At 39.2% G+C, this 17,595-nt stretch overlaps 1 protein-coding gene across 3 annotated transcripts in view; it reads right to left on the bottom strand.

Annotated features, from left to right (window-relative positions):
* Nucleotides 1-6,598: 6,598 nt before the first annotated feature.
* LOC307258502 (uncharacterized protein) overlaps nucleotides 6,599-17,595 on the bottom strand; it is a 40,089-nt gene continuing 29,092 nt past the window's right edge. The window contains exons 4-11 of one of the 3 annotated variants that reach the window (XM_080038056.1): nucleotides 15,315-15,404; nucleotides 14,917-15,028; nucleotides 14,265-14,392; nucleotides 13,554-13,756; nucleotides 12,979-13,088; nucleotides 12,240-12,381; nucleotides 9,767-11,607; nucleotides 6,599-9,278 (exon numbers count right to left, since the gene is read on the bottom strand). In XM_080038056.1, coding sequence (XP_079894182.1) covers nucleotides 9,807-11,607; nucleotides 12,240-12,381; nucleotides 12,979-13,088; nucleotides 13,554-13,756; nucleotides 14,265-14,392; nucleotides 14,917-15,028; nucleotides 15,315-15,404 — 2,586 coding nt within the window. In that variant the 3' untranslated portion in view covers nucleotides 6,599-9,278; nucleotides 9,767-9,806. Of the gene's footprint in view, nucleotides 11,608-12,239; nucleotides 12,382-12,978; nucleotides 13,089-13,553; nucleotides 13,757-14,264; nucleotides 14,393-14,916; nucleotides 15,029-15,314; nucleotides 15,405-17,595 lie in introns of all 3 variants that reach the window. The other 2 variants (XM_080038057.1, XM_080038055.1) reach the window with 2 other exon arrangements.

The following is a 17,595-nucleotide window of genomic DNA, read 5'->3' as shown; positions in this document are numbered from 1 at the left end:
TTTCTTGTTATTACATGTTCATTCAGTAGGCTAGTGATCTTGATATAACGGAATATTTTTAGTATAGAAGGAGCTTTGATATCTCATGATCTTGAAATACATCGTCAAAAAAGAAAGGAAGAATGCCCTGCTCTTAGCTCCTGTAGTTATACATCATTTAAAGAATCACATACATTAATTTAAATTATTTGAAAAACTAAAATGAATTCAATGAATTCAACAATAATTTCGATACCTTCTTACTCACATAACAGTCATATTTCAGTCACTACTCTGATTATACAGATTGTACAATTGTATATGTCCTTCTTTAGCCAACTATATAATACAGACTGACACTGCATTTACATAAACCTTAATGTTGCAAAGTATAATGTACAGAATAAAAGTGAACAGTGGACTTAAAGGTGCAGTGTGTAATATGACATCATCAAGAAAGTTCTACAAAGTTCTAGAATGCAACACTCCCTGGGTAACCCCACCCCTTTCGAATAATAACAGAAGCTACAGTGGCCTTCAAGTACAAGAACAATTCTAAATTTTAATGCACCTGATGACATTCCAACTACGACACTTTCAAGATGGCGGCACTAGGCCTTGGTCCAAAATATGCAGAAATATGGACATATGTGAGACCCTTTCTAAGGGAAAAAAAAATAATTCAAACATTTTTTTTCAGCTATTATGCACTAAATTAAATGTACTTATGGATATTATAATTACTTTCTACAAAATCTGCTAGGAAATAAAACCCAAAATTCTACACACTGCAGGTTTAATACAAGCAATACATACAATACAATAAATGAAATACAAGGGTGCCCACTAGTATTTTTTTTTAATTCCATTTCCAGCCCTGCACCTTCCAGCTATAAGCATCAAGAGCATGTTCAGCCTCTTGTCCCATTGTGTGAAAACACAGATCCCGACGTTCAACAGTAGTCGTGTTTTGACAGCAGACAAAGAAATAAAACGTCTCCATGTTTCAACTATGGAGATTCATACATACATTGAGTCACATGACCAGATCTGACCCCCTCAGGCTGCTGAAGACCCCCCACCCCCACCCATCACACACACACACACACACACACACACACACACACACACACACACACACACACGCACACGCACACGCACACACACACACACACACACAGGGAGGAAGAGAAAATCTAGGCCAACGTGCTCCATAGGCTGAATTGTAGTCGACTGCATTTTATCTATCATTTGTAAAGCAGTTCCCTCCTTCATAAAGGATATCATATTTTATTATTTTGAAGGTTAAAGTCATCATTATTTGGGGCACTCATGGTGTAGTGGTCAGAGCACCCCCCTATATATGAGGCTCAGTCCTCTTCACAGCAGACCACGGGTTCAAATCCGGCCTGTGGTCCTTCTCTGCATGTCATTCCCCTCTCTGCCCCATTTCACCTGTGTCTCTCCAAACTGTCTAATAAAGCTTAAAAACGGCAAAAAAGATCTTACATTTGTTTTTATCAATATTTCGCCCAAGTGTGCTGATGTCTTTTTAACCTAGTCCAGACAATAAGTCTTCCTTGACATTGGCTTCGTCTATAATCTAGAGCCGGCCCTGGTAAAATTGTAAAACACCCCAGATAAGTAGGGAAATGACTGGGTTACAGTATTTTTAGAAGATAATGGTGTCACTGACTGCATATGGCTACTACATTAATTCATAGTACTACTGTCAAAGGGTATAGCCTCATCAGAGCCTCTTCAGCTTGGCCTACACACAGCTGAGCTTCACCTCTGCACATTTCTATTATGGATTGCAAAAAAGAGGAAGAAGAAAAATATGCTTGTATCAATCCACTGGGGGATATTCCATTTTACTCTATCATTATATATACACACACACACACACACACACACACACACACACACACACACACACACACACACACACACACACACACACACACACACACACACACACAGATACTGCCCGAAACACAGACGTAATGAACACGCAAACAGGACCCACTGTATACACATGCAATGAAAAGAGAGCTGTCAGAGTGATGAGCAGCCTGTCACACAGAGCAGTTTGAGAGGTTTGGTGCCTTGCTCAAGGGTCACCTCACCATGGCAGAGCCCAGGAGGTGGACTGGCATCTCTCAAGCTACCAGTCCACACTCCATGTTTGAACCAGCAACCCTCCGGTCTCCAACCAAAGTCCAGACTGAAGATACTGCTGGTCACTAAAGGCCCCTGCTCAGGCCTATGTGTAGTAAACTAAAAAAAAAAAATGTCTGGTCACCCTGGGCTTGGTTTGCCTTTTATCTAATTTGCATCGTTTTCAATAACCATTTTTTTTTGTCAGATGAAAGATGGTGCTGACTGTCCATGTTGACAGGCCACAGGGGTGAGTGAGAGGCAGCGGAGAAACATGTATTGTTTTAATGTAATTAATCAACCTGCAAAGTTTCGTAATGAGATCTATCAGTTGAAATGCCTACCCTATATTCACCTGCAGTGTCTCGTCTGAAACACCTTAACAGACACTCATACGCATCTTAAACCCTGAGGCATAATATTGTGATTTTAGGCTATGTAAATTAAAACTGACCTGACGTGACTTTGAATGGACTTGTCTGGAGACCCGCTTGTTTGTTTGAGTGTATTTGTTCTCCCATGCAGAAGTCCTCAGGGTAAGAATAGAGGTGGATGAAGTGATGCTCCCATCATGCCTAGTGCCTACTGTGTGGCAGTGTACTATATGATCTGGGGTTGCTTCAGATGGTCAGGTCTAGGTTCTAAGCAACCAATAAAGCTTATCAAAATGTGTTACGGCGAATATGTGCCGTAATCAAAGCTAAAGATGGTCCACAAGATATTTGAGTGTGTGGCAGTGTATGTTAGCTTCTTGAAACCTGAGTCATAATGTTGTAGTTTTTGATTTTTGGCGACAATTAAAACTGACCTGCCTTGACTTTGAATGGACTGTCTAGAGACCTGCTTGTTTGTTTGAGTGTATCTACAGTATTTGTTCTCTCATGCAGAAGTCCTCAGGCACTTGCCCTTCAAGCCTGTCGGGGACAAGGGAAGGTTTTAGTGTTTGTTTGGACATTGTGTGTGTGTGTGTCTCGCGGGACGGACACCGCCGCAGCTGCAAATGTATTTTTCATGCTCTGAGCAACAACACAACAAGGGACGAAGAAAGCCTCTGACTTTATAGTCCGTCTAGCACTTTGAGATTTGCGTGTGTAATATCAGAAAATGAAGTGGCATCATTGCAACGCTCCCTTGCTAACCCCCCTCCCTTATGAATAATTATAGAAGCTACGACGGTGGCCTTCAAGGACAAGAGGCTAGTTACTAAAGATGGCATCATCCACCACTGCCTCAAGTCTTTCCACCATATCAAGTGATGAGGTGAAGATGTAGTTAGTTATTTATTACTCTTCTTCTTCGTTTTCCAACAGGTGCATTTCCCAAGGACGCTCACCTATATAAAAAATGCATATGGCCGTTAAGTTTGTCCATTCTGTGCTACTGAAGAAACATGGCGGTGCAACATGGCGGCATCCATGTAGGGGGAAATGTCATTTAATTCTACAAACCTTTAACAAAGACACGTGCTTTCCAAATAAAATTCATTATTATTATTATTATTATTATTATTATTATTATTATTATTATTATTATTGTCTGCAAATCAAGGTTGTGTACCTGTAACTTTAATTTTCCCTCACACCCCCTCAGAAGTAGACAGTATTAGACGCCCTTTACGGCAAAATCCCTTTTTAGATTTGTATCTTTGATAGATTTTAATTATTTTTAAACTAAGGGGGGAACAATTGGGGAAAAGTGTGATGCGTCCACTGTTGTCATTGGCATGGCAACAAGCGGAGCACCCTCCCTCCACTGCACTTACCCAGCTCAAATTATTTCTGTTGTACCGGCGTCTACAGAAGCCACTAAAGGGAGTACATTTTGGATAAAAAAACATTCTCTCTCTCTCTCTCTCTCTCTCTCTTTCTCTCTCTCTCTCTCTCTCTCTCTCTCTCTCAAATAAAAGTTCCAGGTTGTGAAGGTTGCTGTGCCCGACAACGCACTCAGACGGTCTGAGATGAACTGGACAATGTAGACAGAGAACACCTCAACCTTGTTCCCTTTCCACTTGGTCACACACACTGTGGCAAAGCAACACGACAGCTGATACATGGGTTTGGATTCACTGTTAGAACTCCAAGGTGACTCTTTAAACACACAATGCATTACAACACCACCATGCTGTATTGTCCAGAGTCATGATGTGCGTGTAGTTAAGGGATGGATTGTATCTCCATTATACTATTGCCTCGTGTTTTGAGAGAAATACCTGGACTATAGGAGACAGTTAATACAAAATAGTTTTTTGAGGGAAGCCTTTAGACACTCATGTAAACAAACGCATGATTAACCATCTATATAAAAGTCTCAATCAGCGATGCTTTTGGCCTCCTTAAAGGTACAATACGTAGAATGTATTTGCAGAGCATACTTGGTAGAATTTGAATATAAAAGTATTTTTTTGTAATAGGTGTTTGATCGCTTGAAAATAAAAGTGTTTTTATTACCAGATGGGCCTTTTATATGTAGATAGGTTCATCTTCACCTCATTACTTGATATCGTGGAAAGACTTGAGGCAGTGGTGGATGATGCCATCTTTAGTTTTTGCCTCGAAGGCCACCGTAGCTTCTGTAAATTCTCCCTCGGGTTAGGAAGAGAGCGTTGCAATGTAGAATCTCGCCCCTATGCTGATAAATACTCTGTGGTCTAGCTGGTTTACTTGCTTGCTTGTGGAGTATTACGTTGTGAATGTAAGTGAATGTACACCATGATACCATATCAACAATGTCAAAAAGCAGTAAAGCTACTTAACTTATTTAAAATGCTCTTAATGACAAAAAATGTATTGGAATTTGGTAGAAATGTTGTCAGTAGTTTCTATAATAAAACCAAAATGTTCATTCTACTCAAATATATGCCTATAAATAGTAAAACGAGAGACACTGAACATTTGGAGTGGTCTCTTAATTTTTTCCAGAGCTGTATTTTGTATGTTTGAATAAACTCAGCGTGCAGTGTTAAATGAAAGACACAGGCAATCAAAGGGAACAGGCAAATCATATCCTACAATCCAAAGTATATTATATTAGTATAAGCACGCAGGCTCTCTGTCCGCTAGCCCTAGAATGTGCCTTTCAAGTGGAAAACAAATAAACTAGTGAACAATTTAAGTTGGTTTTGGCTTTATAGTTGATCGTTTAAGTTCTGGTTTTTGGGGAAAACAGCTGATTTTATTTTACGGCGTTCAAGGAAATTCAAACTAATAACTTTGGCAAACTTCTGACAGTAAGAACGTCGAGACCTATGATGAATACACATGAATCAAATTAGTACACAGGCCACAAACATGTATTATTCCTATTTCCTTAAAACCAAAAGACATTCAGAATTTGAATGATTATAATGTCATGTAGGCAGCACAGTCGACCCTAAGTTAATGGAATAAATTAAACTGAAATATTATACTTAAAAATTGAGCATCAGGATTGGACCCTGGAACTGTTTAAAATATTTTATTAGGTTGATAATATTTTCAAATGCTACTTATTCATGTTATAGTTTCAAAATGATGAGCTGTTTTTGTTTTTGTTTGATGACATTTTATTAATGACAAGTAATATTAATAGTGATTTGTATAGTACTGATTCACATTGCAATACTGATTAATAGACGTGTGACCGTTGATCTGGACTGACCTTTGATTTTCCCCTGGTTGTGTGTACAGTTAACTGAAGCTGTTCACATGAGACAGTGGAGGGAAAGGGGGAGAGCGCCCTCTGCTGGATAAAAACAGCATTACATTACTAGGATGCCAGTTCAGTCTTTCTATAGTTTTTCTCCATCTCTCCAACTCCTCCTATACACACACACTCATTCACTTTTTGTTCTCTTCTCTAACTTGCACTTTACTTTCTACAAAGTTTAGCTAACATGCCTACTTGCCTCCCTCATCTGTATCATTTGCTCATATCATTTCAAAATTAAAAAAAAACTTTATTGACATGACTATTGTAGAAGACAGTATTGCCATCTCAGTCAGGACATATAAAGACATTGGTTTCAGTTGGACCATAATTGTTCATGAATTTATAGTATTTTACACACATCCAATCATTGTTTTTAAGGAATAGAACAGATACTTGTATGGCTCATTGATGCTGTCGGTCCCCACAGGTAGTTTTTGGAATTGCAGTTAAAAATTATTTTCATTGTTGATTAAACTGGTGGTGATTTTGAATGGCAGCAAACACCTTCTCCTGAAATATTTGGTGATTCAATAAAATAGTGTGGGTCTTCCATTCAGGCTATATGATTTGTGACTGTTATATAGTGAGTAATCCAGTGTATGTAGATTAATCCAGACACAGTAGCCTATACACAATACTTACCGCTAAGAGAATGTACTATATACTGCAGCATTCCCCATGGTTCCCTCCACAGTCCAATACAGTTTCATGTGATCTTCAACAACACATTTTCTTTTTTTATAAATAAATGAGCCAACACACACGATTAAATCATTGCACACATGTATTTATGAAAAAAAGGCATTTAACAACAGTAGACAAAGCCTGGTTATCAGTTTAACATAAAGTATGAAATAGATACGATGGCTAAATGGCAAAAAATATCTATAAGTGGATTACATTGATGAGTTTTTTTGTTTTGCTTATTTTTTCCTTTTTTTTGAATACAAATGACAGAAAGACTAACAGAAAATATGGCAACTTTTGAGGCACGTTAGCGTTTAAAACATCAACACAGCTGTCGAGAGAACATTTGGCTCCAGGTATTGTTTACATATAGTGGCTACAGTCATGACATGTCTGTAATAAAGTCCAAGATTATTTTTATATTCTGTCCGAGGCCTGCAATGAGTGAGGTTTCCATAACAACAAAGAACAAATGAGTGAATCAGATACACAGGAAAGAAGGCCATATGTAATCTGTGACTTTAAAACTTTTTTCGACAAGATTTTACTTAAAGCACTAGTGTGTAACTTTTTCATATGAATGAATGTCGGTTACATTCAAGCCATCGCCTTAAGGAGTTGACACAAAGTTGACTAAGCCTATCAGCTCCCAAAAACTCTCTGTATTTCTCAGTTTGGCAGCTTTTACCAACTTGTGTCAGCCCTTGACAGTGACGCAGGGGCTCAGATTTGTTTTATATAAAAAATTACGCACAATAGCTTTAACGTGGTCTTTTTCAGGAAGGGTGAAATACTTTGAAGAATATCCAACAGAGCTGCCATGTTTAATGCTGTTCTCATTTGGGTTAATCCAAAACATTATTGTTGTTTTACGTAGTGCTGATATTACAGACATCTGGCAAAACATTATAATAATAATAATAATAATAATAATAATAATAAGCCAATATAGACTGAAGAGCACATGCAGGCAAAAAAACAGCAGCAACGTTAAAAATGTCCACATGTTTTCTAAGGTTAACTTTCACAGCTGAAGTATTTTCCCTTGTTTCCATAGTGACGGGAAAGACTTTAAGGAATTCCTCAGGGCCTTAAAAATGCACTAAGGGATTTGAAACCTTATTCATTTACATTGGAGATATAGTGTACTGGTAGTTAACTGTAACTCCTTATATGGACATGGCTTCCCTTGTATTACTGCATAAGAAGTCTTAAGAGAAACAAGGGCTGCTGAGGAAAATTATGAATTGACAAAGCTTTATACAAGAAGGCAACATATATTGTCATATGGAGATGCTTTTAAGCTGTAATGTTTGGCAATATCCATTTTGAGGTGTTCCTATGTAGCATCAACATATATACGATAATCTAGTTAGGTGCATATTGATCAGAAGGTGTCAAATGTGCGTCTAAATTTAGGGACAGAATATTCTGAAGTTGAGATGACACTGAAGGCAATGCATGTCTGTTAGAATATGACATATAGCTGCATCGCTAACTGGAAAGCATTCTCCATAAAAGCACATTTAAAATGCATACAGATAAAATACACATACTGTATTATGTGTTGATGCATTCGGCACAGAGGACATTTTTTTTTTGCTGCTCAGCCAGACGGACTAATACTACCAGTACAGCCAATTATACAGATTGCATTTATACACATTATTAAATGAACCACATTTAAGAATTTCAGTAAAAAAAAATATACACATATTTGTGATAATATTAATGTGAAGGTACACCTGTGTTTCACTTTGAGTGATTCTTTACAATTTTTTTTTTAAATTTGTTTACATATATGACGACATTTTCTTTTAGAAAAGGTATCAACTGTGTAAGCATCAAATATAAGAGTGATTATATTATATTATTTATATTTATACATACAGTACATCCTGTTTATTGTATAAGGTATTTAAAATTGGGATCTAAATGGTTTTATATGGCTGCAAATAAGGAAGTGGCCATGTCTGGTTTCCCTTATAAAAACTTTCTTTCTTTGGCTATTTTTGGATTTGCTTGACCAATCCTCCTCTAGCTCAAGCGCCATCCTGGTAAATGCACATGTGGCTTCATACTTCATTATTCCTAAAAAAATATTGAATATCATGGAAAAGTCCATTCAAAAAGTGAAACTTTTACATAGTCTAAATTCGTTACATGACGTGTATGTCATTTCTTTTTTTTGTTTTAATGTTGATGATTACGGCTTATATCTCATGGAATACAAAAATCAGTATTTCAAATTATTAGAATATTGTATAAAAACAATTTTGAAAAAAAGGATTTATAATACAGAAATTTCAGCCTTCTGGAAAGTATGTTTTTTCTCGATTTTTTTTCACTTTATGTGTAAATAATCTAGAATATAAGAAAGTTTCACTTGTTTAATTAAACGATAGAAACAAACGTTTCGTTGATATCCAAACATTTTAGATGCACCTGTATTCTGAATATAATTTGTCTTATTATTACAATAGTGTATCTTCACTCAAAACTGAGAAGCAACATCGTTTAAACATGACATACTGCACAGAGTATACAAGTTACAGATAGTGATAATGAAACATTATAAGACAATGAGCGGACGCATGAGAGTCTGTGGGTGAGCTCTGATACAGGCAGACTGCTGCAGTATTTGATGCAACAGAAGAAGAAATAAAACAACATGGCGTGGCTCTATTGTGACACGTACACAATGGTTACGTCTTGAGCAGCGACGGTGGCAAAAAGTCCATTATGTTCAGCTGACTGTCATCCTGCTGAACAGACAGAGAAGATAGGATTACTGGAGTGTCTGTAAAATGTAAAATGACTGTGTATGAGTAGTGATGGTTATGAAGTACATGCAGAAAAATATTTTAAAAAAAAATGCAAAAGATAAAGGCGTATTGATATCAATAACTGATATCATTATTTCTGGTTTTCAATTGTCTTTTCAAATTATTATTATTATTAATATTTTTAATTAATATTATATTAGTGCTGTGACGTAATCAATTACAGTTAGCCATTTAAAAAATATATTTTCTCATGCCAGCTTCTCAAATGTGGATAGTGTACAACTCGTCTTAGTTTTAATTAGTGAATGTGTATCTAGTACATTTGTGATATGGGGCTATATAAATAAAACTGATTTGATTTTTTGGGTTTTCAAGTGTTCTGATGGTCTGACTAAACAAGCCGTTTAAACGTGTCACTTTCAGCTCTCAGAAACCATATAACTGGCATTTTCTTACTATATTCTTACATCATTATTCTCTGCTTCAACATGTCACTTTCTCTTTCTACTACTGTTGCTGGGTGAATGGATCCAACCCACAGTGGGACATGTTGACGTGGCTCTGTCTGTGGCACTCCAGGTAGCGCTGCATGTTGACCGCATGCTCTGCCGATGAAGAAGAAGAAGAAGATGGGGCGGCCATATTGTTTGGCATGCTAATCGGGCTAATGTTAGCGTTCTCTTGATTTATGACCGACGAGCCCACTATAGGCTCGCTGTGGCTCCACTGGAAGTAGCAGGAGCCTTGCGGAGGACTCTGATCCAGCGACGTGTGCCCTAAAGTCCCATTGAAGGCCAGGACGTGGCCCCCTTGTGGAGCGGAGGGGGAAGAAAAGTGCTGTTGGTTGTACATGTACTGATTCGCCGCCTGTCCGCACGCCAGCCGCCCCTGCTGAGCGTGGTTCAGTCCGTTGGTTGTGACAGCGCTTCCCGGGAACGCGAGCGGGTATATTTGTCCGTCTATATTTTGGCTGTGTGAAGCTAGCATTAGCTCATGTCCGTTCTGTATTAATCCAGCAGTGTTTGGCAGCTTCTGAGGCCACTGCTGAACTTGCTGCTGGCTTTCCAAAGATGCCGGCGTCCCTTGGAGACATGCCGTAGCAAAGGGAATCGGGATATTAGGTGGGCTGCAGCTTTTAAAGTCATTGCAAGGGATGAGAGGAGGCAAAATATCCATAACACCCTGTATTGGTGCTACAACACTGTTTGGTTGCTTGACGGAGCTCTGAAGGAAAAGTCCATTCACAGGAGCTTGCACACCGTTTTGAGGACACTGCATAAGAAGCTGTTGATTGGACTGTGTTTGTCCCAACATGGCCATTTGGTTGAGAGATGCCTGCTGCTGCCTGCAGGATTGAAAAGCCGCTGGGGCATCTGGGATAGTGAGTTCCGGAAGCTCTATGGACGGAGTGAAGATGTCCTGGAGCTGCAGCTGTTGCAGAGGGGGCATGATGTCGGTAACCAAGGGCCCGCGGTGGGACAGCTTCTGGGTGCTGTTGAATATGGGATTGGGAGCGGACTGGGCCAAGCTCTGTCCTGTGATCACCGCTCCGTTCATCGTGTTCGGCTGGTGAGCGTAGAGGCCGTTGGTCGGGGAGTAAGTGCAATCGGGGCTGGGTGTGTTAAACAGCTGTCCATTGACGGCCTGCTGGTTTATAGTGTTGTTGTTGTTGTTGACTGTCGTGAGGCAAGCGGGAGGGCTGGCGTCGAGACAGTCTTCCCCTTTCTCCTTGAACAAGACGCTGTCGATGTAGTCGAATATGTCGTTGGTGAGGACGCTGTCCAGCTCCGACCTGACGTCGTTCTGCTGGTTGTCGCCCTGACTCAGCCTCTTGAGGGCGCTCTCCCACTCCATCAGCTCCTCGCTGCCGACGTCCAGGTTCTGCAAGGCCGTGCTGAAGTCGCCATTTTGTGCCATCTTCTCCATGTTGTCGATGACGGCCATTACGGACTGCTTAGCCTCCTCTTTCACCACCACGGATTCGCCGGTGGTGGTGGTAGAGCCGCTGTCTTGCCACGTGTCGCTGCCTATGCTGACCAGCGCGTGTGTGTCCATGAAGACCTGGTCCGCGGGTACGGGTGGGTCTATGGTCCGGGTGTAAATAGATTCGTCCTGTTTGAGGAAGCAGTCCAGTAGGGAACCGGGGGACACATCCGCCTGCGAGTTGTCCACGCCGAACATCTTGTCCATCTGGAACTGCTTGAGGTCGACGGTGGGGCCGGTGTTGTAGAGCATGGCCTCTCCTGTGGTGAAGCTGAAAGGCAGCTGCAGTTGACGCTGACGCAGGAACTCTTCACCCTCGGCGTTACTGGAATATACATAGACAAAATAAGGCACATGTTACATCACTGACAACAAGATATGTCTTTTACTTTATGTATGTAACCTGTATTGTGTAACATACAAATGGTCGACTCTGCAATATCTATATTTATGGATTTGTTTTTGAAACTTTTACACATATTTAATTATTTAACCAATTGTTTTAACCTAGTGCCCTAATCAAATATTCAGCTTTTTTTTTTATCACACATCTCTTATACAACTTCACACGTGCTCAAAACTACCACAAATTTCAATATTTCTTTTTTTTTTTTTTTTTTTTTTTAGGATTTTAACCCTTTCAATGCCAGTTTAATTATTTGAATAAGATAAATAAGAATGAATTATTTTTCCATATAATACATAGTAGTGGGATGGGGCAATGGTGGTGATTTGAGTCTTGGATATGTTTAAGAATAGCAACAAAATGTCAGCCAACCTTCAGTGACATTGGAAGGTCAATTAAGGATCAAACACTTAAACACAAGTTGACACTCCTAACTTTTTTTTTCACATCTTATATCTTACATGTTATTTTGTATTGTATCTTGTACAGCACGTTGTTCAACTGATGTTGTTTTTAAATGTGCCATAGAAATAATTTTGACTTTGACTCACACTAAAGCCCTCTGATAAGCGATGATGAACTCGGGTCTCCCTCCCTTGAAGATGATTTTGGCGTTGGACTTGACCCAGACCCAGCCTCCAGACTTACTGAGCAGCCTGAAGACAGTCAGACCGGTCTCCCCTGTTTTCATCACTGTGAAACAAAGACACACACAACACACAATGAGCACATAGCGCAACAGTGGCAGGAAATGTCTACCAATACTCTTAACTACTCTTAGAAGGTAACACCGACATGTTATTTCTTTGCTTGTCATGGTTAATTGACCATATATATAGTTTTGGATGGTAATACTAATACCATATGATCCCGTATATTTGAAAATAGCAGTATTCCTTTAAATAATATTTTAATGTGTGCATGTTAATAATAAATGTTACCTTTTTTTTGTCATTTGGAACATAGGTTGTACATTGCGATGTGTTCAATGTCATCATGTAAAATGCAGCGATAGTCGAGGAACTAAATTAATACACCTGCTAAACTAATTGTTTTTGGACAATTAACATTTTGAAATGTCAACACAAGTAACTTTTACTGACACACATTTTAAACATGCTGTATTGTGACATAAGACAAATAGCCCAAGTGCAGCTATATTCTAATGAGAAATAACCCTAAGTGCATACACCTGCCTGTTGTTTATTACATCAAACTGGCAATATAAAAGTGCTGTTGCATCTCATTCAAATAACCAAACAATAGTCAAGTGAAAATTGCTAAACGCACTGCGCAGGTGGCTGTCAGCGCAGTACATCATGTCAGCTGCGTGGATGAACTGGTATCCGGAGCCTTTCATACACAGCTCAGTCTCTGAGTAGCCCAGGATAAGCTTCCCCCTGGAGAGAGAGACGTGAAAGAAATAACATCAAAGTTTGTTTCTGTTGGAAAAAACATCAGTCACCAAACATCATTTGAAGAAATCAGTCTTTTAATAGGTACAATATTTGTAATAAGACTTAGGAAAATGACAGAACAATTCATTTAAAATGATCTTTCTTTTTGTCAACTGTGAGGTAAATACTTTTCCCGAACTCTACAGACCTAAAGAAATAAAAACGTAAACAAATTAAAATGTAACTATATTTGAAAGATATACTATTATGGAAGAAAACATTTTATGAAAGCCAAAATAGCCACAAATCTCGAAATTGACCAGTGCTTAAAAAAAATGTGTGTTTACCTGCGGCATCTTAGCTCAAATGAATCTTTCCTTTTACCAACTGTTAGGTCATTTCTTTTCCCCCAAAACTCCACTAGCCTACATAACACATACATCAAAATAAAATAAGTGTTTGTCATACCTGCTGTCAACGCCCATGGGTGTGAAGTCCAGCTTGTGCTTGGTTTGAAAGAGCAGCATCTTGGCCCTGATCTCCACGATGGCCGGAGGCTGGACGGGCGTGGCGATGGTGAACAGAGCCAGTTGGGACTTGTTACACGTCCCGTTGTCCCGTAACACCCTCTGGCCATGGAGGTACTTCAGACGGCCCTGGAACTTCAAAGCCTGGGTTTGGATGAACAAAAAAATATATACAATTATTTCTATTCATTCGCTTTTCTTATGTGTATTATGTATTTTAATCTTGCCCCTGTAAAGCACTTTGAATGGCCTTGTGTCTGAACTGTGCTATATAAATAAATGTGCCTTGCCTAAATAATTGATATAGTAAGGGAGATTTTTAAATGACCCCTCGTAAAGAAAATGCATGTGTGTGTGTGTTGTAATGCTACCTATCCGTACTAAGTGTGGGCTGACATACTAATCTGGTTTATTAAAAAGTGATTTTTTACAAGAAGCATTCTCCAGAATCACTGTCTGCACCTTTAATTGATAAATAAAGCAACTTCAAAAGGCTTACCACGGAAACAGTTTGACAAGGCAAAACATAAATTATTTGATAGTCTCTTGAAATGGCTTCAAATAATGAGATGTTCGGGAGATTTTTTTAATTTTAAGCAAAGGTAATTAACCCACATGTGTTGGACTGTATAACTTCAAATAGTGTACTAACCAGAAAGCCAGAGGAGTTGTCCAGCAGGCAGCGGAAGCGACAGACGAAGCTGCGCTCCAGAAATGAAGAGTTCTCTGGGGGAAGCTGCTCGGGGTTGTACATCACTGTGGTGCCGCTACTGGGCACGACTGAGAACACAGGGAGGGATAGAATATTACAATTAAAATTAAACAAATGTGTAGGAGCCATATTCAGTTAATGTGTGTGTGTGTGTGTGTGTGTGTGTGTGTGTGTGTGTGTGTGTGTCTGAAATGGATTTTTTTGGTGACTGTTGCCCTCTACAGGTCTTGGGGAATGATTGGAACCAGAGAGTTGGAGAAATGTCACTAGTTACATCATGTCTTATTCTCACAGGAGGTGTGGGGACTAATCTCAAGTCAAATGGGGGGGGATGTAGCTCAATGGGTAGGGTGATCGACCCTCAGCTGCAGGGTCGGTGGGTCGATCCCACGTCTCCCCGCCACATGTCCAAGTGTCCCTGGGCAAAGAGACACTGAACCCTAAATGTCTCCCGATAGTTAGCCTGCACCCTGCGTGGTAGCTGCTGCTATCAGAGTATGAATGTGTGCTCCAGTTGTAAGTCGCTTTGGATAAAAGTGTCTGCTAAATGACATGTAATGTAATGTAATGCAATGCCATTCCCAGTGCTTACCGTCTCCCTCCCCGACACTGGGCGGGTTGAGAGCGAAGTGAAGCTGCTGTCTGAAGGTGGCGCGGTCGTCAGTGTGGATCAGATCAAACACACTCTGATGAACCACGTCCGACTGTGGACAAGAGAGGCAAGGCAAGTTTATTCATATAGCACCATTCAGACACAAGGCCATTCAAAGTGCTTTACAGGGGCATGAAATACATCAAGATTAAAATGCATGTACAAGTATAGAATAGACATTAGAAAAGCGAATGAAAAAGTTGCACCACTTTTGATAGTAGCCTACATGAATTATAGGAGGAGAAGACCAACTTTTAAAAAGACTAGTATTTCATCACTAAAATAATATCCTATTTTATATTACTTGAAGATGACCTCGTGGTTAAACAGCCCCTCACCTGTTGGAAGCCCAGGTATTCCTTGATTGTGTCCGAGGTATAAAACACAGATCCATCCGACGTGACCACCATCACAAACCCGTTCAGAGCCTGCACAGGGACAGACAGACAGTCAGTTAGACAGACAGACAGACAGACAGAACACTATTTCTTAAAGTAGATTTTAAAAGGACATGCTGCATACATTGTCAGCCATTCTACACACACACACACACACACACACACACACACACACACACACACACACACACACACACACACACACACACACACACACACACACACACACACACACACACACACACACACACACACACACACACACACACACACACACACACACACACACACACACACACACACACACACACACACACACACACAAAAGAGGTATACAAAGGCATCATCAGGAATACATGACAACTATCACACACACATAAATCAGACACAGATACACATGTAAAGGGTTTGAAACACATAAAACGATCTCTTTATGTAACATAAATATGTTTTATTGGTTGATAGCATCTCAGTTTGATGTGACAATCATTGATGCTCCGTCTCCGCTGCAGGCCTGGATATCATGTTTTGTATTTGCTTTCTATGCGGTCGCTGTGAATATTTCCCCTCGTCCCCCTTTGTATTGTGTTTATTACATGAACTGCTTTGATGCCTTTGTCTTCATCTGCGCTCGCTTGTTTTCGATTGCTCCAATTGTGTGCGACATTTGAACAGAATGTCTGTCTCCATTTTGATTAGGCTTGCTGTATTATTTTTTCACAACTATTGTATTTTAGGTTGCCTACTGACAACTGGCCTGGAAATCAACCATACAGGCTCAAGGGAAAAGGTGCTCCTTTAACTGTATAGTTAATTAAAAGAGGACTTTCTACAAACGTATGTAGGAACTAAACTAAACTAAAACAAATTTTAACTTTTTTGTTGAATTGAAAGAAATACTACAAAGATGAAAGCCTGATGTAGGGATACACATTGGAATTGTACATTCTTTATTGTATTGGTTTTTGTATTGCCCTCAGAGGCATTTGAACTGTTCCTAAAGTCACGGCTATTTTTTTTTATTATGTTAAGCACTTTTTGGCAGCTTTTTTTGTGTATGAAAAAGTGCTAAAAAATAAAGTTTTGATTTGATGTTTATATATTATATATGTTCAGGTGCTGGCAACTCATGGAACAGTGGCTTTTTGAGAGATTTTCATGTGGAATCCATTTGGACATGTATCACAACGTTGTAGCCCTTGCTGTTTTGCCGGAGGCCAAGTTGAGCACAGTTGACAGTAAACAGGGTCTCTCTGGTGGCAAGGACAATTTGTTCCTACTGTGTGTTTTTGTCTCTTGTTCTGTAAACAAAGTATCTGTTGGTCCGGGGAGAGGGATCCCACCACTGCTGCTCGCATTGAGGTTTCCTCCAATTTTTATGCCTGTTAAAAAAAATATTGTTTTTTTTTCAAGCACTGGTTATTCTTTAGAATTCTGAGCTATTTTCTTTCCATAACATGTTTTCTTTCATACTAATATAAAATAAAGGTCCACAAATAACAATTAAGTGTTTATTTTGCTATAACTTCTCTTTTTCCATCTGTGTATTTCTCCTATACGTCCATCTTTAAGCGTCATTATCTTAACATTAGTTTTCAGATCAGATCAGAGGATGCTAACTTTAACAACTGTAAATCTCCCTTAGGCTAACTGCTAAATGTGCAATATTTGGCCATACTGTATACATCAAACTAACTTGACTAAGTCCCCATAGAATAAAACAGACACTGCTAGTAGCATTTTATAATTAGCTTTTATCTGTTTTTTCTACAGTCAAAATAAGTATATATTTAATCCCATTCTCTGGCTGAATAACAAATGCCCTCTGAATCCTAAGATATTTTCAACCTTATTTGGTCTGCATGGATGTATACAAGTTAATAAAGTTTGAACAACTTCAACCCTGTAATGGATTCAAACTATAAGCATATGTTTCAGGATAACCTGGGCTCTAAGAATATTTGTACAGCATGAATTTTTTTTCCTAAGTCTTGGGAGTCAGAAATGTTTCATAATTCATCTAAATTGTTATGCAATGTTATATTATATTATATTGAATAACTACTTTCCATTTTTAGGTTTGAGATTCGTACAGGACATTATATTATAAATCCTACTTGCCTGTTTATAATCCAAAATAACATCAACAGCTGCTTGGCCTTTTCAAAGCCATTTCAACAGGTCCTTTGTATCGACTAATCACGGGGCGGTTGTGATCATG

The sequence above is a fragment of the Ammodytes marinus genome, assembly GCF_949987685.1.
Source record: "Ammodytes marinus genome assembly, chromosome: 12".
NCBI classification, from domain to species: Eukaryota; Metazoa; Chordata; class Actinopteri; order Uranoscopiformes; family Ammodytidae; genus Ammodytes; species Ammodytes marinus.
The sequence above is the reverse complement of the archived record's forward strand: the minus strand, read 5'-3'. Positions and strand labels throughout refer to the sequence as shown.